This window comes from Myotis daubentonii, chromosome 16 (assembly GCF_963259705.1).
Source record: "Myotis daubentonii chromosome 16, mMyoDau2.1, whole genome shotgun sequence".
NCBI classification, from domain to species: domain Eukaryota; kingdom Metazoa; phylum Chordata; class Mammalia; order Chiroptera; family Vespertilionidae; genus Myotis; species Myotis daubentonii.
The window spans coordinates 5,142,825-5,167,453 of record NC_081855.1 but is presented as its reverse complement, the minus strand read 5'-3'; the positions used below and the strand labels follow the sequence as shown (position 1 = coordinate 5,167,453).

The 24,629-nt window shown below is 47.4% G+C and overlaps 1 protein-coding gene across 7 annotated transcripts in view; it reads right to left on the bottom strand.

Moving 5' to 3' along the window:
• The window catches only part of SPECC1 (sperm antigen with calponin homology and coiled-coil domains 1), a 184,632-nt gene that overhangs the window by 128,402 nt on the left and 31,601 nt on the right, over nucleotides 1–24,629 (bottom strand). Inside the window, exon 1 of one of the 7 annotated variants that reach the window (XM_059668461.1) lies at nucleotides 20,632–20,836. The exons of the other annotated variants lie outside the window; for them this stretch is intronic. Coding sequence (XP_059524444.1) covers nucleotides 20,632–20,671 — 40 coding nt within the window. The 5' untranslated portion in view covers nucleotides 20,672–20,836. Of the gene's footprint in view, nucleotides 1–20,631; nucleotides 20,837–24,629 lie in introns of those variants that run through there. 7 annotated transcript variants of the gene reach the window in all.

Below are 24,629 nucleotides of genomic sequence, written 5' to 3'. Positions count from 1 at the left end.
AGATGTGCCATACTGAGTCTAAAGAAAAAAGACTCTGTATTGATCTTTTAACACATATGCTTGCTAGCAGAGGAATTAAGGTTACTCCCAGTCAGACAGAACGTTTTATACAACAAATATGTCCATGCTTTTCTGAGGAAGGAAAGGTAAATGTAATGGCATGGGAGGAGGTAGGCCCAAGGAGCCTTATCCTTAACCCCACTGCAGCCTTTCCACCCCGGGAAAGTGCAGGATTGGCAAGCTCTCCCTGGGATGATAGATCAGGACTCAGGTAATAGCGGAAATTGCCAATCCTACTCTTAAAATGGATATAAGAGAGCATTTGAGGTTTTTCTTTTTAATGCCTGCTTTTAAAAAATAAAAAAGGGGGAATTTGCCGGGAGCCGGTCCATCCTTGCTGTTTCAAGGGACCTGGCATATATGGCATATGGTTCTTAATACGTTTGCTCACCTTCTTGGTGCTGTGTTTTAACCAAGGTCACCTCTCCGAGAAAGGTTGTTTCCCCAGGTAGGAATTTTTCCCTGAAGTCAGGGAGGGGATGAAACTCCTTAACTAAGTGCCAGGCGGGTAGTTAATCACTACAAACAATCATGCTTAAGCTACATAATCTTTACTCCCTGGAATGGAGATAAGAAACGCCCTAACCTTTGTAATAGAGATTGATAGGATTGAATCAACTGGTATAAATACAGAAGTAACAAGACAGCAAGAGAACTTAGAACACAGGGGCTTGGAAGACAGGACCAAGAGAGACAGAGCCTAGGCACAGAACCTACACAGAACGTTCTCTAGAGACAGAAGAACTTCACTGGAGAGAGCATGCCGGAGGATCCTGGACAGGGACTGGCCTCAGAGCCTGGAGGCAGAGCCTGGCGAGAGAGCATGGCAGGGGATCCTGGACTGAACCTGACTGCGGAGATAGGCAGGAGAGCCTGACTAGAACCTGGTGACTGAACCTGACTGGAGAACCTGACTACAGAAATATGGCAAAAGAACCTGACTAGAACCTGGTGACCGAACCTGGCTGGAGATCTCAGACAGAACCTGGCTGGAGAACCTAGCAAGGAAACATGGCCACAGAACCTCGCTGGAGATCCGAAGCAGAACCTCTCTGGAGATCGAGACCAGAACTTGGCTGGAGATCCTGGCTAGGCTGCTGATCAACTGAACGCTGTCTCCGTGTCATTCCTTCTTCGCCGACTCCGTCCACACCTTTGGGGACCCCTGGACCTGCTGGGGTTGGACCCCGGCACAACTGGACAACCAGACAACTGGACACTTAGCATATTAGGCTTTTATCATATAGGATTATTGACTATGTTCCCTGTGCTGTACTTTACATTCCCATGACTGTTCTGTAACTGCCAATTTGTACTTCTTAATCCCTTAACCTGTTTTACCTATTCCTTCAATCCCCTTCTCATCTTCCAACTATCAAAATGTTCTTTGTATCTATGCATGTTTTTGTTCTGCTTGTCCATTTATTTTGTTCTTTAGATTCCACATAAGTAAAATCATACAGCATCTGTCTAAAAAAAAAAAAAAAAAATCAAATTCTTCTTTTATTGTTTTTGTTCTATGTATTTTTTTGCTGAACTTTAAGGAGTTATATATTTTTAGTTTATATCAGTGTATAATGTCGTTCGCTGTCCTCTTTAATGCTTTTGTTCTTGCATTCTGCTTTGTCTAATACTAATATTGCCGATCTTTGTTTTTTAATATGAGTTTAGCTAAAGAATATTTATTGTGGTGATACTTGGCTTTGTTTTTGTGCTTCATTTTGTTTACTATTTATTAACTCTTGTTTAACTTTTTTTCCTCCTCGCTTTTGCTGATTTGATATTGCTTCTCCTTATTCCTTTCTACCTGCTTACTCCTCATTATCATCCTCAATTTGTTATTTTGGGAATACTATGCTTTTCTTTCCTGTTGTGGTTACCAATCATTACTAACAGCCTTAACTATACCTTCATCAAAATCAAGTAACTATGCCCCCATCCTCCATCACAAAACAGCAAGATTAATGTAGAGTACTTTCACCTCTCAGTGCTGGACCCGCACCCACAATCCTGGGTTTTGCTGTGATAGTCTAGAATTCTGAATTCTGCACTATTTCCTAGATTTTCCCTAGATTTTCCCTGAATGTGAGATCTTTCTTTTCAAGAATACATTATCAATTTCAGCCGCATTAGTTTCCTCCATTTATGTATATTGAAGCATAGTAACCATCTTGTATAAAAACTGCTGTTTGAAATTCTCTGCTATTGTTAGATAGTCCCCTATTCTGTAAACTCTGTCATTTTTAGACAGTTTCTTATTCTGTAGAATAACTGTTTTAGTTTGAATAATAGAAAAAGATAAAACCTTAACTGTCTGATCTTGCAAGCTAGCCATCTAACATAATGGACTAATACTGATAATAATTCCCGTATTCTTATGACAAATGTTTGTTCTTTATGTATCCAAGATTACAAACTGTAACAATAACTCACACAGAGCTCTTTGTAAAATCTGCAGACAAAGAGCCCGAAAGGTATAAATACAGGAAACTTCCTCTGTGTCTTCGCTCAGAGATTTGGAAGAAATACCTCCCTCTGGGCCGCGCAATAAACGACTCCTAATTAATTGGCTCATTAAGGCGTCTTGTATCTATCTCGCTGATTTACGATATGATAATACAATGTTTCATTTGCAAGATTCACTTCTCAACATTTTCTTAAGTTCTTCCTCTTCTATCTTGATCCTTCTACTGACTCAAATAATATATCTAATTGCACATTTGAATATTTGCTCATAGGGTATATAAATCCTTCATGTTTAAAAAGATCTTTCTTTTGCCATGACTCATTGAATAATATCTTGGCAGGAGAATTTGTACCTGGCATTCTTTCTGACTACCTAGCTTTTAAACCTTTCTTTCCTATGCTTGTGGGCATCACCACTCTATTAGTCTGGGTTGAAGGCAGCATCCGCTTCCCATTAAATAAGCTGAAAATGTCAGATGTTGGCTTCCTCACCTCCACCCTCAGCCCCTTGAACCTGCCATTATTTACACCTGCCCCAAACTCTGACTCAGGAACTAATGCTGCAAAGCAAGAACTATGATGGCAAATATGCACTGGCAGCTATGGTGGTTGTAGAAAGATCAAGATCCTGACAGGCAATGACCCAGGTGCCCACTGTAGGCTTGTGCCAGCGTGTCCAGTGCAATGTCCATGCTCATGCAGAGCAACAGGCCCAGTCTGAGCCAATTCTGTGTGCGACTCCAGGCACTGTTTCTGGCCGCAGTCTCCAAGCCTCACTTTCCAGCCCTATGACAGTTCTGCAGCAACTCAATATCCTGTAAGAATGGACTTTTCTTGCTAATTCAACCAAAATCAGTTCCTGTGTTCTGCAAGTAAGAAGCCAGGCCGATGTGGCTGGTACAGAAGACTTACTGCTCTTTAGTCAGTAGTCCCTACAGACACCACTAGCTGTTATGCATGAGCACTCCAATGCCATCCCAATCCTCAAAACTGACCCATCTTCCTGTCCAGAAGTTGGTAGATTTTTGTCTTTATTGCTGCAGTCTAGCAATTAAGTTATGTCTTTTTCCAGAATTCCATGAGTCCTTTGTCTGGCCTAAAACGTTCCTCAGCTTAGGAGTTTCCTCCTTTTATTATGTCTTCTCCATCTGTTCCTTTTCCCCTCCTAGGAATGCTAGTGTCCCACCACACCATTTTGATGTCTTTGTGTTTTACAAAATACTCTTTCCAGAAAACTAATTCTGTTCTCAATGGGGCTGTTGTCCTTTGTGTTTAATCTAGGAAAAGTTTAAATTAGGAACAATAACTGTGAGAACAATTTCTTCTGGCGAATGCTTTCTTCTGTCTCTCTGATTTGGTCGTGCTTGCGCTGAATGCCCAGTCTGAGCGCTCTCTCTCAAGTTATGAAATCCCCCTTACAGTGGATCATACTCTTTCTTTGCTAAATATGGGTTTGGCCCATGGAACCCAAAGATATCAACACTTCTGGGCACTGGCAGATCATCACACAGAGGATGGCATGGAAGTTTTCATTCTGATACCCAGCAGGGGACGTACTGGCGCAGTGAGACCTCTCCCACCCAGCCAGGGGGGACATTTCCGTCTGCTTCCGTGGCTTTGAGAACAAGCAGAGGGGAAGCATTCCCTCCCAACTGCCAGCTCCTCCCCACGCGGGGCTCCAGGAATCTGTGGGAACCGGGCCCCTGCAAGGACTGACAGCAGGAAGGGAAAGGATCTGCCAGACCAGCCACACTGTGGCTTTTACTGTGCTGAAAACCAGCTCTGTCCTCGCTGTGGCCAGCAGGAGGACCGAGGCTGAGCTACACCATCTGCACACCCAGACTCCCGACCTAAGGTATGTCAGAGATGGGCAGGGGAGGGGGTTACTGACTACTCTTCTTTTTCAACTCCCCTTCTCACATCCACTTCTAAAGCTTCAAATAGCCACACCACATGAATGCTTCCCAAATATTAATCTCTAGCTGTAAGATTTCCAACCACCCGTTTAACCTCTCCATCTCTATGCCCTGGCATGAAGGTAGTTCAGATTATTTGCATTTCACAAACTTTTCCTAAGAAAAGTTTAAATTACACATCCCAGGCACAGTGGTACAGGTATACTGAAACAGGGATGTACACAGCAGACGCACAGGAGATGGTTTCAATACAGTGCAATCAACGAGTGAACCAAGTGAACGTGGGGCCATGGGAGCACCAAAGGGCACCGGGTCCAGCCCAGAGAGTCAGAGAAGGTGGTGGAGAAAGGCTCACCACGAAGCTGGGTCCTGAAGGCAGACGAGTAAGTGTGGAGGAAGGTCATTCTGACAGAGCTAATGGGCTCGTAGACAAAGGAAGTGGGGCAGGCGGATGAAGCCCCAAACCCAGTAAGATAAACATGTAATAGAACAACAAAGAGGATACCAGCTTTGCTAAACCTCATCCTATGGTCTTGAAAAGTATCATCCTGAGAAAGATCGGTTTAAGAGGATAAAACTCAGAAAGGACTCCAGGAAGCCGGAGGGCAGTGCCAGAGAGCAGGGATGAGCAGGACTGTGACTGACACATTCCTGTGATGGACCCCTTCTCTAGGAGAGACCCATCCTGCGGGGCACAAGGATGGCTCTTTAGCCGATGAAGAAATACAGAACATCTCCACTGACCAACAACCACTGCCCCCTGCACACGGACCTGAGCAGAAGATGAAGAACTACTCGGATACGTCCGTGGGCTAAAACTCAAAATTCCTAAAAATGAGTTATTTACATTGCCTCTCAAATGCTCCTCCTAACTTTCCTGGGGCCTGTCTTTCTCAGTGTTAACACCATTTCCCAATCATCCAATTTCTCCCTTCATAGAAAAAAAGTTTAAAATATTACTAGAGAATATAAAAGATAATGAATGAAAATATGTATCATATTCCTAGAAAGGAAGTCTCAATACTGGGAAATGTGCAGATTCTCCCCTAAAGTAATGCAATTTCACCAAAATTCACACTGAATGTTTTTGGAAACCAGATAAAGTAGCTCAAAGAATAAATAAGAAATAATTGTAAAAAAAAAAAATTACACTGAAGAAAACTTGATTAATCAGATACTAAAATATTACATAGCTACCACAATTAAAATCATGTAATCAATGAAGCAGAATATAGAAAACAGCAAATATATCCAAGAATATGTAAGTAGCTAAAATAAAATTTAAAAAAGCAAATTAAAATCAGTGAGGAAATAAATCTTGCTCAGTAAATGCTGCTGGAATAACTGCTAAACGTTTTAAATCCATATTTTTATATCATATACCAAAGTACATTCCAAATAAATTAAAAACATTAAAAAATGGAATATAAAACCCCAAAACATGTGACCTTTGGGTGGGAAAAATCTTTCTAATGGAAAAAATAAATCTGTATATAATAGCTTCAGACTTCCATATTTTCTTTTTTTTTTTAAGAAGGAAGTTACTTTTATTTTTTGATATATTTTATTGGTTTTTTTTACAGAAAGGAAGAGAGAGGGATAGAGAGTTAGAAACATCGATGAGAGAGAAACATCGATTTAGTTGCCTCCTGCATACTCCCCACTAAGGATGTGCCCACAACCAAGGTACATGCCTTTGACCAGAATCGAATCTGGGACCCTTCAGTCCGCAGGCCGACACTCTAGCCACTGAACCAAACCGGTCAGGGCAGACTTCCGTATTTTAAAAAGACATAAAAACCTATACTACCAGAAAAAAAAAAACCCTGCAGAAATTATCTGCAACAATATAACAGAAAGAAATTTGTACTATTACTATACCAAAAAATAAACAAGAATAACATTAAAACTCCAATGGACATTAAGAAAAGCCAAATCACAAAGAAAAATGACCAATAAATATATGCAGTTCAGGAGACATACAAATTAAAACAATGAAATACCTTTTTGCCTATCCAATTAGGAACAATTATTTAGGAACATAACAATGTGGCAGGCTGCAGTGAGACCAAGCTCTCCTACACAGCTGCATGTATTTTATAACACTTCCAGAAAGAGCACAGAAATACACCTCAAGGGATTTACAAACAATCTTATATTTTAGCCAAGTAAGTATCTATTTAGAATTTAGCCTAAGGATATAGTCAGAAATTTATTAGAATTATTTAAAATAGAGAAAAATATTGGATCCAACAAAAGGATTAAATAAATTACAGTAATATGTACAACAGAATATTGTGAACGTGTTAAGAATATTTGGGAATATTTATTAATATGAAGAAATCTTATGATACACTGTCAAATAAAAAAGGCAAGATCAGAATCTGAATATACCATAGAATTTAACTGTGTAAGAAGTACACAGGTGTGTGCATGCACTCAATAATCACACCACATGGAAATAAGAGTTTTTATTTTGGAGTGATCTTTACTTCCCAGATACATTTCTTTCGTTTCTTATTCTATATATAAAAAAGCCTAAGCGACCAGAATGCCAGAACGACCAGTCACCATGGTGCGCACTGACCATCAGGGGGCAGACGGTCAACGCAGGAGCTGCCCCCTGGTGGTCAGTGCGCTTCCACAGCCAACCTCCCACGGCCGGCCAACCTCCCCAGTCCCTCTCCCCCGTCAGGCAGGCCCTGGGCGGCAGCCTGCAGGAAGGCAGGCCCCGGGCAGCAGCTGGAAGGCCCTGATCAGCCCTGATCGCTGGCCAGGCCTAGGGACCCCAGTCATGTAAGAATTTCGTGCACCGGGCCTCTAGTTTTCTATAAAACTGACATGTATTATTAACATAATCAGACAAAACATTTATATTAAAACAAAACACCAAAAAGCTCCACTAGTTCCCTTTTCTTCACAGAACACATTCCAAAACATCACAGCACACTGCTTTAAACTACACATTTCTCTGCCTACCACCCTCCTTAACGTTCTGGCAACATCCAAGACCTAAGTAGTCCCTAAAACTACAGGGTTCTTTCACAACTCCTTTTCTTGGCAAGTGCTTATTTCCTCTGCCTAAAACCCTTCCACCCCAGCAAAGGCCCTTCAGCCTTCAGAACTCAGCTGTATGTCCCTCTTCCGTGTAACCTTTCCCAATTCCACAGGAAAAAATACTGCCTCCTGGGCGGAGTTCCCACCTCTTGCTTGGGGCCGCCCTGGGGAGGGAGTGTGCTGCCATAAAGTGTATCTCGGCTCTTCCTCCCTGTAGGAGCCTGAATAATGCCCCTGAGGCCCTGAAGATGTCCAGATCCCAAACCCTGGGGCCTGGGCACATGTTACACGGCAAAGGGACTTGGCAGGTGTGATTAAGCCAAGGATCTTGAGTTGAGGAGATCCTTTTGGATTATCTGGTGAGCTCAAGGAATCTAAGGATCTTTTAAGAGGGTGGCAGGAAGGTCAAAGACAGAAAAGTGAGACATGAAAGCTGAGGCCCTGTCTTCTGGTTCCGCCTGCCTCTTGTCTCTCCCCACCACGACTGGCGACCATCGACCCTTGGGTGCAGACAGAAAGCAAGCAGCCGTGGACAGGAAAGAAGGGAGCTGAACAGTTTTCCAACATCAAGTGCTCTGGGGTCGGCAGAAAGGTCTTGAACACGACAGTGCTGGCTGAACTGCACAATGAAATCTGCTGTCCACTTGCACCAAGGCAGGACCCGGAACACGCCCTCCTGCACTGTGTCGGCTGTCTGGTTTAATGTGACTGAACAGGATTTTATGTAAAAACCTGGTCATCAATCGGGCTGCCTCAGAACGTGGCTTTGTTGTCACTGCTCCAGACACCGGCCTGGTGGCTGCGATATTAAAGAGGTGGTGGCTTTATGTGATGCCACTGCAGATCCTTGGAAAACTAACTACAGAATGCACTCACGTAATGGAGGAGCTTCCCCAGCTCCTAGATGCTGATCTTTTCCTGTGGACCCCAAAGGATGTCTATTTTGGCCACTCCGTGGGAAGCCATGGAGCTCGGACTGTGCTTTGAAGAACCCAAGAAAACACAAATCTGTGTCAGCATTCCCTCCGATGCGACCCAGTGCTGTCCTCGGGGCAAAAGGCCTCCAGTGGATACCAGGGAACGGAGGGGAGGCCATGGAAAGCTATGATGCCACCCGTCTGTGAAGGCTGCCCAGGGTCCAGGTGCACATACAAACTGATCACGGAAAGATGAGCAGCTTCCTTCGGATGGACAGTTCCTACCTGAGACTGCACAGCTGCCTGGACAGAAAAGCAAGCCCCTGTTGTTCTGTGTACAAGAGGGTTATGCTCACGGCTCCCGCGTCACTGCAACCTTCTTTACTGATCACATCAGACGTCATCCAAAATACCTGAGTGCTTGAAAACCTTCAGATAAGAGAATCCCTTGGATTATAAAAACTGTAGGGGAAAAGGTTTCAAAACACTGTATTTCATAATACTAAAAATGCTTTATTCTATAGTTGAGTCACCTTCTGAAGAAATATATGAAACCTGAAAAAAAAGAAAGAAAAGAAAAAGGAGATGATGATAGAACCAGCGGCTGCGTAGTCACCTGAAGGCAGAGGGAGAGAAAATGCTGGTGGCCTTGAGAACTGGAAAAGGCAAGGAACATTCACCCTGAGTCCCCAGAAGGAACGCAGCCCTGCCAACACCTTGACTTTTAACCTTTGAAACTGTGAGGTGATAAATGTGTATTGTTTTCAGCCAGGGAGTTGGTGGTGATTTGTTACAGCAATAATAGGAAAACAATACACGCCCTGACTATACCAAGAGCACCTGGGCAGAGGGGCGGTGAGTTGTGGTCACTACTTCATTGAAAATGACTGAAAAGAAGTAGGAACATGAGAGGCAGGAAGAGCAAGGAAAGGAACAGAGTTAACAGTTGTTAATTTATTTACTAACTTTTTTTTACACTTATTACCTTCTGGGCATTGTTCTGAGAACTCCTTCAAGGAAGTTATTATCCCCACTTTACAGAGGAGAGGAATAAAGCAAGAAATTAAGAAACAGCTGGTAAACAAGGGGCCAGGAATTGAGTGCAGGAATTCTGCTCCAGGGCCCTGCTGTTAAATGTAAGAAGAAAAAATTTATACACCGAGGAGTTTGCAGAAATTTGGACATTTACATGAACCCAGGAGACTCAACAGTGTTTACGTCAGGCTGGCTTTATTAAGGGAATATGCTGTATTCCATGTGCCATGCTCTGTGGGATCCCGTTTTTCTGCGTAGCCTGATTCACATCTGGAGTCAAATCCCTCGGCATGATGCAGACATGATGCAGACGCGAGTTTAAAGGCTGCGGAATGCTGCCCTGCAGGCTACCTTCCTGTGCATCCCGCACACCTCCCACCCCATCCGGTGGAGGCCCAGAGAGGCCCCTGCACTAGGAGGAGAGAAGCCCGGCACCTGTCCAAAGACCATGGTTCCTTCTGGCCAGGAACACTGGTAGGATGAGGGGGTGACAGGCTGGCAGCAGCACTAAACTCCGGGAGCACTTCAGTCCTGATTCCCAGATCCCTCGGCAAGGCAGTGGGTTAAACAGATGGAAAGTCCCCCACCCATATTTTCAACGAGATTGAAAAGAAAAACTTCTACAGTAAGAGGGGAAACTTGGTATCAGCAGGGATGGCTTTCACTTGCAAAAACACTGATGACCGGCAACACCCAGTTAGCGCATTAGAAGACCAACTAAGGACTTTCACTCAATTCTGAGAAAAAGAATAGTGTGATGATACCATGTTACTGTTGTTTTAATTAAAAGACATGGAGGAAGAACGGAAGGATCCAATATAAGTTTGATAGAAAGCCAGACGGTAAGAAGAAAGCAATGGGAGAAACTTAACCTGAGGTAAAGCAATGGATTTAAAGACTTAAAGGGCATCACCAATTACCAGGCAAAACTAATGAAGAGGAATTCGCACTCCGACTGAATTCCAAGCACCAGGCTGACTTAGAGCAGATGTTCTCCGACCAGAGGCGAGGGTGAGGGGTCCTGACAATCTGGTGACGGTTTTAGAGGCAGGCCCAGGGATGCCTACATCCGGCCTGGGGCTCAACCCTCCTCTCCACGGGCTCCAGACCGGAGGTGCTGCCCATGAACAAGTCCCACCGGACGCTTCACGCTGGAAGGAGCACCTCACCGACAGCCGGCCAGGGCCTCCCGCCAGCACTGAGCAGAATGCAGGGAGGACCAAGACCTTCGAGAGGCCTAGAAAAGAAACTTCCTCTACTGTACTCACAGCAACTTCTGACTCCAAGTGTGTGGGTTTTCCCAGCTCTCTGGACACCAACTGGGTGTCCTCCAGTCCATTCTGACCGCCCGAGTCATGGCAAGGGAAGGAGGCAGTCCCACAGACTCCCCCACCTCAGGTGCTGGTCCCAATGCCAGGCCGTCATCTGTACTTCTGACCAACCAGCTATAAATCGGGGGGGGGGGGGGGGGGGGTCGCACAGCCTCTGCCTCAGGTTTGATAATTTGTTATAACGGCTCACAGAACCCAGAAAACAGTTCGCTTACTAGATTACGGGTTACGGAAACTACTCAGGAACAGCCAGATGGAAAAGGGTGCACAGGGCAAGGTGTGGGGACAGCATGGCGCGTCCATGCTCTCCGCGTGTGCCACCCTCCCAGCCTCTGGGCAACCTGAAAGCTCTCCAAATCCCACTGTTCATCACTTTTATGACAGTGACATCACATAGGCATGTTTGATCAAATCACTGGCCACAGATGGTTAAACTCAATATCCAAGTCCCCCTCCCCTTCCACCAGAGGCCAGGGATGGGGCGGAGGGTTCCAACTCTCTAACCACTTGGTTGGTTCCTCTGGCAACCAGCCGCCCATTCTCCAAGAGCATAAACTCAAGTATGGTTGAAAGAGGCTCAGTGTGAGTAACAAAACACACTCCTCTTACCCCTGTCACTCAAATGCCAAGGGTTTTAGGAGCTCTGTGCCAGGAACTGGGGACCAAATATATATTTCACATAAATCATCGCAAGGCCTCTAACGCTCACCCTCCACGCCGCAGGGCAAGCAGCGACCTAGCCTCCCCTCCCACCCAGCCAGGGGCACAAAGGCCATGAGGTCCTGGGCAAACAGGCCCTGAGGGTGGCGGCAAGTCGTGGAGGGGGGTGAGTCAGGCCTGGTGCGGACCTGAGTCAGCTGGTCGGGTGCAGGCAGACCTGTGGTCAGCCCTGGAGCCAACTCCCTGAGAGTGAACTTGTTAAGGAAGAAAATACCGGGTGAGTGTTTGTTTGCTTTGAGGATATCAGAATGCCTTCTTCAGGGTGAAATTCATAAAGGAAATGAAAGACTGCTGGGAAAAGGAAGAAAAAAGATTCTCCCTGAAGCCTCCCGGTGGCTGATGGGAGGAGAGCGGGAGGTACACAGGTCTGACCCTGGGCCTCAATGTGGGGAAACGATGGAGGGCCAGCGAGCTCAAGCTCCCCCGGGACCATTGCGGGGCGACAGCATCCATTCCCGGCCTCCCGCCGCCTTCACCCGCGGAGGTGCTCTCAGGGCACCCCTCAACTTGGTGCACTCTAAGCTCGGTACCAGCGCCCATTTCCCTGGACGCCACCGGGACACTGTTATAACCTCAATACGTATGTGTAGCATGCTCACTTAATTATTTCACTAATCTTAAAATAATACTTCTTGTAATTTAGTCTTACTTCGTTTTAATTAGTCTTATTTTTTAAAATCAAAGGGCACAATCAACTGCCTATAGAGCCAGACAGGTAAGTAAATGTCCATGAAAGGAAAGAACTACAGGGACTGGTGGGAAATGTGCCGTGAGAGCTCAGGCCCTGTCTAAACACGCTTACCAAGACACCAGAAGGCAAACGAAGTGGACCAATCTGTGTCCCCTGGGCTCACTGCATAGAGATTTCCTCAGTATGCACACAATTTTACACTTAGCTGTGCTCATTCACGTCTGCAGCAAACCGCTCATCCTGGGACAGGGCCCCGACAAGCACAGCCGGGCGGCAGTCTGCGCTCGCAAGGATATCATATCACCTCAGTGTCACACAAACACCTCAGAAGTCTGAAGAGAAACTTCTTTGGAAATAATGGTCGCTGACCATTTCCCCTAAATGTGAAGTAAGACAGAAACCCCCAGGTCAGCTCACAGTCTGCATTCTTCTCATGCCAGGGCAAAGGCGAGACCTGCATTTTAGTTATTGTTTCCCTTTGTTTCCCGGCGCAGCTCCTGCATCCTTATTTGGAAGTTTTCTCTTCGGGCCTACAAAGGGGGAAAAGACCGTCCTCTGCACAAACTCAAATGCTTTCTCGGCCAGCCCCTCCAGAGCATCCGACAGAATCCTATTCTCTGAAAGGTGGACAGGATGTCAGAGATGCAGCTCAAGTCCTTTGCCATCATGAAGACCCATCAAGGTCAAAAAAGGAGAAATGAACCTCGAATGTCTGCCTCTGGACCCAGTTTTGTCTAATATTCCAACTGTCACCGAGGGAAAATAGAATGTGTTTGTTTCATTTATTCTACTTATAATTGTGCCTCACCAGAATCTATGTATTTGGTCCCCTTCATTACACACACTCTCATTTCTAAAACACTCACATCTGACTTACAGCCTGTGGGGGCAGAAACTAAACTTTCTCAAGGGGCGACAGTAACAGTAACATTCGGAAGCCTGCCTATGAGTCCCAGCCCACCTGGCTTTCCCCCATTTCCTCTCTCCTCTGCCCACCCCGCCTTCCCCTCACACATCCCTGTCTGGCCCCCTCAACCTGAATTTCTCTAATTCTCATCAACTCAGGCTCTGCCCAACCAAGCCCTGGGGGTTATTCATCAGCCCCAGCAAACACAGGATCTTACCCTGGGGGAGGGGGGGGGAGCCTACCGCTGGGGAAAAGGTCTACCTGGGGAGGTGACATCTGAGCTGCGGAGGCCTGAAAGGATCAGTGGGATGAACGTATAATTTATCTTTCAAAGGGCAGCACTTTTTTAAAAAAAATTTTATTGATTTCAGAGAGGAAGGGAGAGGGAGAGAGAGAGAAACATCAATGATGAGAGAGAATCATTGACTGGCTGCCTCCTGTGTGCCCCACACTGGGTATCGAGCCCGCAAACCGGGCATGTGCCCTCACCGGGAATCGAACCATGACCTCCTGGTTCATAGGTCGACACCCAACCACTGAGCCAGGCCAGCGGGGCAAGGGCAGCACTTTTAAGAGTAAAAATAATGGGCGTTAATTGACCCCAATTGATGGGACACCCCGGACAAAATGGTTTTATGTTCAAGCTATAGAGGAGTCAGCTGTCAGGTTCTGTGCCGGGAGCATCCCTGCAAAGGGCCAGGAGGAGGAGCATGGTGTGGTCCACAGACACAGAGACCTGAGCATCTCAGGGGAGCGCTAAGGCAGGAAGCACGTGTCAGGGCACAAGTGTACAGCCGCTCAGCTACCTGAGATGCTGTCACTAACAGGAACAAGAGGTCTCCAGAGAAGCTAAAAACTTCACACCCTTTCATTATTAGAAGCACTTCTGGCTTAACACTCAATTCTGGCAGCTTTAGTTACTGCTTTCTAGGCTCAGGGGAACAGATTAGAGGCAGCAGGGGACAGAGAAAGAAGCCCAGAATCTGACAAGCATATGACCCCAGTGTGGACTGACCACAGCCATCAGAAACCCCAGGCACCCCAGAGTCAAGGCTGGTGACAGAACTGACAGTGATAGTGACGGTTTGAGCAATGAAAAAAATAGTAAATAAAACGGCCATGTTTGTAATACTTTAAGAACTCTTTTGTATCTGAAATGGTTAGCAGAAGGCTCTGGATACCAGAATTTTTTATAAAGGTCAAATGTACAGTTTACATGAATATGCAATCACTGATCCAATTACTGTTATTTCTTGATTTTTATTCTTCCTTCTTAATCACAATTACTGATTGAAAACCCTACCAAGGCATAATGCACAAAAACAGAATGTCATAAAGGTGAGGATGCCAGGAAGACTTCATACAAACACACGTGCAAACAAAACACATACACGCAGCCCCTCCCCTGACCGGCCCCCGTTAACCTGCAGAGACAGTTTTGACACATCTTTGGTCCCATCTGCAAGCATATGATTCCATGTAACGTTGGCACAATGTACTGTATTCAGATTGAAGGGAGAGCAGAAGAGACCTAAATAAAACTACACATTATTTTCGTAACAGTTCTATGACCACTATGAATAGGTTCTTTGTTTATCTGTTGATAAATCAGAAGGTTAGACTGCTGATAATTTACCCTTCCAAGGTTTTTGTTTTTTGGTGTGTTTTTTTTTAATTTGGCTACTGGTGCTAGAGAGAAAAGCAAGAGCAATTAGAGGAAGGAGATGAATTCTTTGGCAGACCAAACAAAGGGGATTTTCAAGGGCTTTGGGGGTTGTTGGCACTAGTGCTTTATTAGATATAGTTTCAGGTCAAAACTTATGACTACTTTTTATGAAAGTTCTATCATAATCCCTAATCTAACCCTTATCCATAATTAGGTTTAATTTGGAACACGTGCCTGGAAATTAGGGGAAGAATAGAGTGAAGAAGAAAATACCAATTTTTCTGAAGTAACAGAGCAAGGGTTAAAAAATAAGCAGAGGCAGGGGATGGTGATACGAGCTGTGAGAGACAGAGGGACATGCGATGGTGGGCTGTGTTCAGTCCCCGAAGGGCTGAAAGGAGACAGTGAGTGGTCAAGTTCCCTGTGCCAACCCAGGGGGAGTCATTGGCCCAGGATATCTGGGTTAGATTTGTTGTGAGATGGAATGCAAAAAACTCGGTGAAAGAAGCCTTTCCCAAGTTCATAACAAATGATTTTTTTAAATTTTAAATTTTAAATATTTGGCCAACTACACTGATTTTAAAATGTCAAACCTAATTTCTGCTGAGAATTCAAAAATTTCCTGGAAATACAAGGAACACCATCAGCTTACTAAAACCCTCCTTTCTGCTAGGGCCTCTGCAGAGTGTTAGGAGCCATGGAGATGAGTAAGACCAATAAAGATTCTCAAGTGTTCTTACTCAGCTGGAGAAGAGCCAACTCTTATTCAATGTGCAAGCAAAGGGGGTGCCGGGGGCGTGATGGCCGGGGGGAAGGTAGCAGACAAACGCGCAGAGCATGGCAAGGGTGAAGACGGCTAACTGCTTGGGTCTGGCTGCAGGACTATTCCATCCAAGTGCTTTGTCATGGAATGGCAAAGTCTTTAAAAGGATATACTGAAACCTCTAAAATTCTCAATGTGTTCTGCTCCTTCTATGGCTCTACAATATGAGCTGGTCTCATCTGACAGGAGCCATATATAAATATTTTTTTTAAAGTATTTTATAAAAGAATTCAACAGCCTAAAATATCATACCTAACACACATTCAACAGGAAAAATCCCAGTCTCCTCCATTCCCAAAACACTCCTCTGAATTAGAAAGTTTAAAAGTTTAAAAATATTAAGTCACACTCCGAACAGCAATCGAGTCTCAACTACAACAGGAGGGCACACACAGCCCACTCAACAGACACGCTTGGAGCACCCACCTCAGGTGATCATGAGCCCACAGGACACCTACTGCACAAGGTCACTCCCCCAAGACAGGGAGATGTAACAGCTCTACCTAATGCATAGAAACAAACACAGGGAGGCAGCCAAAATGGGGAGACAAAGAAACATCCCCCAAATGAAAAAATTCACTGCTTAAACACACACATACAAATTTAAGGCAAAGCCTAAGAAGCTAGTAGTGAGCTTTTCCAGCGTCAGGGCCGCACGGGGAGGATCTCTTGTGCAGGCTCGCCCTGGGTCTTCTGCAGGCCCCCGAGGGTCTTCTGCAGTCCCTGCAGGTCGGCTGCTGCAGAAGACGGCCGCAGCCGGGCATATGCACACGGGCCCAGCCTCATCAAGGTGAAGGGCAGCCCCTGGAGATGCCCCAGTGCACACACTGCAATACAAGCTCCTTCTGGAGAAGGAGCAATTTACCAGCGTGGACATCTCCGTCCCCGTGGAGGTGCCGGCGGTCCATCTCCGAAGCCCTGGGGGCTCACTACCAGAGATATGTGGATGAGGCTCCCAAGAAGGAGCTCAAAGACATCCTTATCCAGTGTGACCAGACCCTGCTGGTAGCTGATCTCCGTCACTGTGAACGCAAAAAGCTAGGAGCGGGGGGGGGGGGGGGGGGGGGGTCCTGGTGGCTGTGCTCACTACCAGAAATCCTACAGATAAGCCTATCTGGGTTCACCTTCGTAACAAATAATGGTTGTGGGAAAAAATAAAAGAAGAAGCTAGCAGTGATAGTGGGGACAATCTTCTAAGCTCACCTGCTAAGGCCTCTATAGCATACTGGCCACCTCTGTGTGAATATAAAAAGGCAAATGTGCAAAATGGCACCCTTTCCTCTGGATTGCTACAGCCTCACCTGGGCCCACTCATCCCTTTCCCAGATGCCTTTAAACAGTGCACAACCTGCACAACTGCACCCAGCAGCCTCTCTGACAAGGCAAACACTGACAACCTGGTTGGCTGCTGAAGGACTGTTAACTGGGACCTTCTAAGTAAAAGATGTGCCATCCACACGGTCCCTCTTTCATGCAAGTTTTCGTATCTTTCACTTGATCCGTTTCTCTTGTCCATTCTACAATACAGAGCCAGTCACAATGACCCAACGCAGAGGATCGCCATCACCACCAAAGAGGAATCTTGCTGCTACCACAGCCAATACCAGGGCTAGAAAAGAGATCGAGGCTGGGAACTTGCCTGCTGCCTCAGGTGCGGCCAGAAGGGCTGAGGCGCTCCCACCGGGAAGAGATTGGGCAATTCCAACTCTTTTAAGCAAAAAGAGGGTGGGGGAGACTGAAGATGAGGATTTTACCTCATTTGCCCTTTAAATAGACCACCACCACCCCTGCCCAAGCAACTGAGGTCGTGGGGATGCCGCCATGAGGCGAGCCACTTGGATCTCTGTTCATGGAAGAATGTGGCCTTCAGCTGCAGGGACTGCAGTTAGTGCCACGGGATCCTAGGACTCCACCTGCCTTTGAGCTGAAGGCACATTCTTTCCAGGCAGCCACCAGCTGTGACTGACCACAGCAAGAGGACAGGAGTGACCATTTCTGCCCGACCTGGGACTCCTCTCACTGGCAGTTTGCTCTGAGGATCTCCCAGCCCAAACCTGCTGCCTCCCCCTTTTCCTTTAAGTGTTGGATCTGCATCATGGTCTAAAGCAGCGGTCGCCAATCTCACGGACCACCGGTTGGCGATCGCTGGTCTAAAGCTTTCCTGGCCTAATTCTGCTTCCCACCCCTTTTGTCTTTCTCGGGTATTACTCTCTAATCAACCTCATTCATTCCTAATTCTGTTTAAGGGTGTCTCAAAGAACAAAACTGACACAATACAGAAACTGTGTAAAAATCAAAACGTGGTGATGTCCTTGCCTCATCCAGCCTCCCTCCACTTACCCTTTACCTGTACCACTAATCTTTGGGTCCCTTGCTCTGATGACCCATTGAAGCACCTGTTCTGATTCTAGTCCAAAGCATAACTGCCTCATTCCAGCCCCCACAGTACAGCAGACTGAAGACAGGTTAATCTTTAACAAAACTCATTTCTAGGATCTCATTGATGTATCCTATAGCACGTCACACAGCATTGAGAGACCAATTAAAATTATAGTCACACTTTCAGCCAACTATAGCCCAGCATTTAAAGTCTTTCCTAGCCCTAGCCATATCGGCTCAGTGGCTAGAGCAGCCGTGGGCAAACTACGGCCCGCAGGTCAGATCCGGCCCGTTTGAAATGAATAAAACTAAAAAAAAAAAAAAAAAGACCGTACCCTTTAATGTAATGATGTTTACTTTGAATTTATATTAGTTCACACAAACACTCATGATGTTTACTTTGAATTTATATTAGTTCACACAAACACTCCATCCATGCTTTTGTTCCGGCCCTCCGGCCCAGTTTAAGAACCCATTGTGGCCCTCGAGTCAAAAAGTTTGCCCACCCTGGGCTAGAGGGTCAGCCCGCGGACCAAAGGGTGGTCAAGAGCATGCACCTCAGTTGCAGGCTTCTCCCTGGCCCGGCCCTTGTCGGGGCTCCTGTAGAAGGCAACCAATCGATGTGTTGTTTCTCTGTCAATCCCTCTCTCTTCCACTCTCTCTAAAAATCAATAGGAAAATATCCTCAGGTGAGGATTAAAAGAAAGAAAGGAAGAAAGGAAGAAAGGAAGAAAGGAAGAAAGGAAGAAAGGAAGAAAGAAAGAAAGAAAAGAAAGAAAGAAAGAAAGAAAGAAAGAAAGAAAGAAAGAAAGAAAGAAAGAAAGAAAGAAAGAAAGAAAGTCTTTCCTAGGATTTTCTAATCTTATTGGCAGCGTATCAGCCGGAGTTTCCATTCTGAAGTGATATGCACTCTTTGAAAGATGCAATGAAATAAGTCACTGGCATAGAAGTCTCCTTCCCGTGTCCCTCCCCACAGAGGGCTTTAAAAAGCACAGTCACTTAGAAATCAGAACACAGCACCCAAGGAACTCTCAAAAGCCCTCGCCAGGGGACCGTCTCTTCACAAGTTCCACACAAAGGAAATAACACGCCAGGGTTCTCACAATACCAGGGCAGCTGGGTCCTAGTGAGAGGTGTTTTTAAAATGTTACATATCCTGCCCTAACCGGTTTGGCTCAGTGGATAGAGCCTCGGCCTGCGGACTGAGGGGTCCCAGGTTCGATTCCGGTCAAGGGCATGTACCTTGGTTGCAGGCACATCCCCAGTGGGGGGTGTGCAGGAGGCAGCTGATCGATGTTTCCAACTTTCTATCCCTCTCCCTTCCTCTCTGTAAAAAATCAATAAAATATATTTTTAAAAAATAAATAAATAAAATAAAATGTTACATATCCTTTACCTAATAGTTTATCACTGGGCTGTGATGACAAAGACATTATTTTGCAAATATTGGTTACTCTGCCCACAGTTTGGATAAATGCTGCATGTTAGAGAGTGACCCCTATGTAATCTCTCCCGTGGCCCCATCTGTAAAACTTTTCTTCTCAGTATTCCCATGTGGCGAAGTTTCTGACCCCCGTGTTGTACAGTCCAATGTACCCCAACTGCCAGGATGCACCACCTCAGCCCAGCCCGGCCCCAAGGACGGGGCCAGCTGAGCTCAGGCCCAAGGTCGTCAGCACAAAACTGTTCCCAACTCAAGGAATACGTCGCTTGGACTAATTGCTCCACCTCTCAGAACCTCATTTCCTCGTCCGAATTCAAATGTAAAAGTTGCCCCCTTGAAAAATGTTCCCGAATCTGGCCCTGTCACAGGGAGCAGTACCTGTCACCGGCCAGCCCGGGACCGGGACCCAGCACCCGGTGGACCCTCTCTCCCCAGTCAGCCACCACGCCATGTTTTTTAGGCTAAATTAAAGCCCGTTTGTCTCATGTGACCGCACATAAATGTTCCGCTTTGTTTTTAAGTGCAACCCCGTGGTTTCCAGCATCTAAATCTGTGCTGGCGGCCAGGACGAAGACTAGAGCCCAGCTGACTCCAGGCGCTCGCTCCGTTTCCGCGGGAGGGGAAGCGGAGGTGAGGCGCCGCGATAAGCACGGGCTCCGCGGAAACACCCGCCTCGGTCAGCCCCGGTCGGACCCCGAGGAGCAGCTGCGGGCGGGTCCCCCCAGACCCCCCGCGGGCTCCAGAAAGCGGGCGGCACGCGAACGATGCGCTGCGAAACGGACAATGAGCCCGAGACGCCTCCAAGCCCTACTTTCCGTGGAAACACTAGAAAGTCTGCAGGAACCGCCGACACGCGGACGGGAGACCTCGCCCTGGCGCAGGCAGGGGGCCGGCGGAGTCCACCACCGGAGCCACCGGCACCCGCCCCCTCCCCGCCCGCCCGGCCGGCCGGCCCGGGCGCGGCCACGAACCAGGCTCCTTCCCGCCGCGCCCGGGCCGGACCGGGCTCCAGGTCCTGTTTACGGGAGTGGCATTTCCTGGTCGCGGGCAGCGCAGGTAAGTCCCAAGCCCACCGGCGCGCTCCGAGGCCAGGCTCCGGCCCGGCAACTTCATCGCTCCGCTCGACCGGCGCCGCGGGCTGGGGCTGCGCCGCCGGGCGCGGTGGGGGAAGGGCGCGCCGGGGAGGGGGCGCGGCGCGACCCCCGCCGCCCGCACTGACCTGGCTCGGGGTCCTCGGGCCGCCCCGGGTGGTTGCCCATGCTCAGCCGACTCGGCGGCGGCCGGCTGGCCGGCCTCGGACCCTGTCCCCCGCGCGGCGGCTCAAGCCGGCTCCCGCGGACCAGGCGGCCGCGTCCGGCGGGTCCGCTCCAGTCAAAGAAAGGGCCGGGCGCCTTCCAGTTCCCGGCGGCCGCTCGCCCGGCGGCTCCGGGCGCGCAGGACAGCCCCGCCCCCTCATCTGCATACCGCCCGCCCACTTCGGTCCACGCCGCCCGTCGGGCGCGCGCCGCCCGCCTCATCTGCATACCGCCCGCCCGCCTCATCTGCATACCGCCCGCCCGCCTCATCTGCATATCTCTCAGGCGAGTCCGGGGTCCCCTCCAGGCGTGGGAGGGACGCCCAGCTGACCGACTCCGCGCCTCGGGGCAGCGCTGAGAACTGCGGAGGGACGAGGCTGGAAAAACCCCACTGCGCGAGGCTGACGCCAAGTGACACCTGAAAGGCAAAACCCTGCGCGAACAAAAAAACCTGGGGTTGGCACAGGACAGGCGCTTCATAACTGTTTTGGGGGTAAATGAGTAAATGGACGTACAAGCAACTCTTGAGGAGGAGGAGATGAAGAAAACGCTTTAACAAAGACTTGCTGATTATCCAAGATGAATACTACGGCTAATAAAAATGCATACCAATCCTAAGTGGTAACTGTTTTGCTGCTATCAGCAATGACTAACTTACGGAAATTACCCTGAACAGCTTTCATAGTTAATTTCACAGTAAAAACACAACTAACTAAATCTTGCTGTGAAAAACATGTAATAAAATCATGAGTGGAATGGCTGGTTCTATCTCCTGCATCACTTGAACACTGTGGTCCATTCTCTGTTCTCATCTTCCCCTGGAGTGCCCTAATGCTCAGTCATCTCTACCCAACTTGGTCATCTCTTCTCTGTCTAACTTGGCCATCACATCCGACCTGTAGCTTTTAAACACCACCTTTGTATCTTCAATCCTCTCTTCTGAAATCCAGATTCATTTACCCAACTACTTTCTTGACACTCCACTTAAATGTCTTAATAGGCATCTCCAATTTAACTGGAACAAAACCAAATTCTTGATTCTTCTCCCACAGATGTTTCACATAGTCTTCTCCACCTCCATAAATGGAATATATATCGTAAATGCCATCATATCTCAGCACTTCTTGCCACTTCCACTGCTACCACCTAGTCCCGTGGTCGGCAAACTGCAGCTCGCGAGCCACATGCGGCTCTTTGGCCCTTGAGTGTGGCTCTTCCTAAGCCTTAGGAGTACTCTAATTAAGTTAATAACAATGTACCTACCTATATAGTTTAAGTTTAAAAACTTTGGCTCTCAAAAGAAATTTAAATCGTTGTACTGTTGATATTTGGCTCTGCTGAGTAATGAGTTTGCCGACCGCTGCCCTAGTCCAAGCCATGGTCATCACCTACCAGGATTTCTGCAACTGCCTCCTACCCAGCCTCCCTTCCTCTGCCCCTGCCTCTCTATAGTCTGTTCTTCAGATAACAGTGATGCTTCTAAAACCTGGTCAAGTCATATCACACCTCCACTTAAAACGCTCTAATGGCTTTCTGCCTCACTGGGAGGAAAACCCAAAGCCCTTATAATGGCCTCCAAGGCCCTGAATAATTGTCCCCACGGGCCCTCACCCCCCATCAGTGGACTCACTTTCTCCCTCTCACGTTGCTTTTGCTAAGTTGCCTTCTTGCTGTTCCTCAAATACATGAGGCATGCTCCCACCTCAAGGCCTGGGCACTCGCTGTTCCTTCTGCCTAGAATGCTCTTCCCACACAGTTTCAATCTACATTTCATAGACCGTAGGGTTCATGCTCTCTCACTTCTGGGATCTCTGGTCAAATGCCGTTGTATTAAGAGGGGCCTCTCTTGTTGCACCACATTAAATAGTAAACCAGACCCTTAATACATACATTTCTCTGCTTTGTTGAGCTCCATGGCATTTATCACCATTTAGTACACTACATATTTACTTGTTTACTGGTTTATTGTCTCTCCTCTAGAGTACAAGTTTCATGAGAACTACAGGCTTCCTCTCAAAGGTGCCCATGTCTGGCTTGGATTCCTATGGCAGCCAAAGCTGCCACCTCCGGCTTGGTACCTGCATCAATAAGTGTCTTTATAGCTGTATCACTGCTGAGAGAGATGTTGGAAAGATAATCACCATCAATCAGTTAACACTGGTCGCTTCTGAGAGTTGGTGTTCTGGATCATGCTTTAACTTTCTTTGTACTTTTCCATGCCTTAGAGGGGCTTAAATATCTGTTTTGTACATGACACTACTCAAAAGGAGGGGGGAAACCTCAACTTTCTTTTTTTTAATATTTTTTTATGGATTTCAGAGAGGAAGGCAGAGGGAGAGAGATAGAAACATCAATGATGAGAGAGAATCATTGACCGGCTGCCTCCTGCATGCCCCCCACTGGGGATCAAGCCCACAACCCGGGCATTTACCCTTGACTGGAATCAAACCCAGGACCCTTCAGTCCACAGGCCGGTACTCTATCCACTGAGCCAAACCTGCCAGGGCCCTTAATTTTCTTAATAGCCAAAGGCCAACTTGCTAAACAGAGACTAAGTTCACACAAAGAAAAACAAAAGAAACTTAAATGTGGGAAGAAAGACTAAGAAAGGGTAACAAAGTTTAGCACCTTACTACTCACATGAAACGTTCTTCAGGCAGATAGCATGTATATTGCTAAAACACTCCGATGCTGGAAAAGCGACAGAGAAGTCAAGGGAGGATCGCAGCAGCAGGTTCATGGTGCTGGTGCTGGCGGCGAAACAGGCAGTGGCTGTCAATGGCCGAGGCACCTTATGGGGTGATGGGAATGTTCTGAAACCTAGCTGTGGATAGTGATAACTCAGTAAATTTACTAAAAGTATTGGATAGCACATTTTAAATGGGTGAATTTTATGGTAAGTTATACTTCAATAAAGCTGTGGTTTTTTTTCTTAAGTCAAGAGAGATACAGTGGGGCCTTGACTTACGAGTGTCCCGACTAACGAGTTTTTTGAGATACCAGCTGTCTCTCTGCCGATCATTTGCATTGAGTTGATAAAGTAATTCGAGTTAACGAGCTCCTTAACGAGCTCAGTCCCTGAATGAGTTAAACTCGTAAGTCAAGGCCCCACTGTATATGGATAAGACTCCAAGATCATGTATTATTTCTGAACTAGAAGGAGCCCCATCCCCACTCCAAATCAGTTAGTACGAATGAAGTCTGGGGGGTGGGGGAGCTCACTGCCAGGAATCCAGGCCAGAAAGACAAGGGCTTTGAAGATGAGATTAAGGAAAAAAGAGAAACATCAGCCACGCTCAGGATGTGCTGGCTTCTTGAATGTGCTGCCAGCAGGTCCAACAAACTGGGTTCCGCCCGAAGCAAGAAACTTCTAGGGCAGGACACAGAACCAGTGCAGGCGGGGCATGGGAAGCATCGGAAGAGAAATCCGAAGGCAGCGCTAAGGGATGTTCCGAAAGGACAGAGCACGTCCTGTGGTGAGGTCCAGACAGGCTTGCTCAGGGAGGTGCTGCCCAGCTGGCCCTTTCATGCTGAACAGCCTCTGTCAGTGTCCAAGTGGCAGAGGGGCCGGGGCGGAGGGCGGGCGGTGCCAGGCACGGACATGCGCATCCTGGACACGCAGGCCCCAGCAGCAGGGCCCTGTCTTTGTTCAGCAGAGTGAACAAGGGCTTGATTGTGGAAGAGTCCGGAGTGTGTTCAAAGAACCAGCCGCCGGAGCCCAGGGCGGGAGCTCCAGGCAGGAGCAGGAGCCTGAGGGTTGCAGTGGGGTCTCGCTGGGCAAGGCCGAGGTTCGCTCTTGCTTCTCACCCAGAGAGGGGGGCCCAGAGGGGTGTGAGCCGAGCAGTGGCCTGAGGAAAACTGTGATTTAGAAAAATCACTCTGGTAATACAAACCCTGCGCTCTTCCACACCCTCTACCTAAC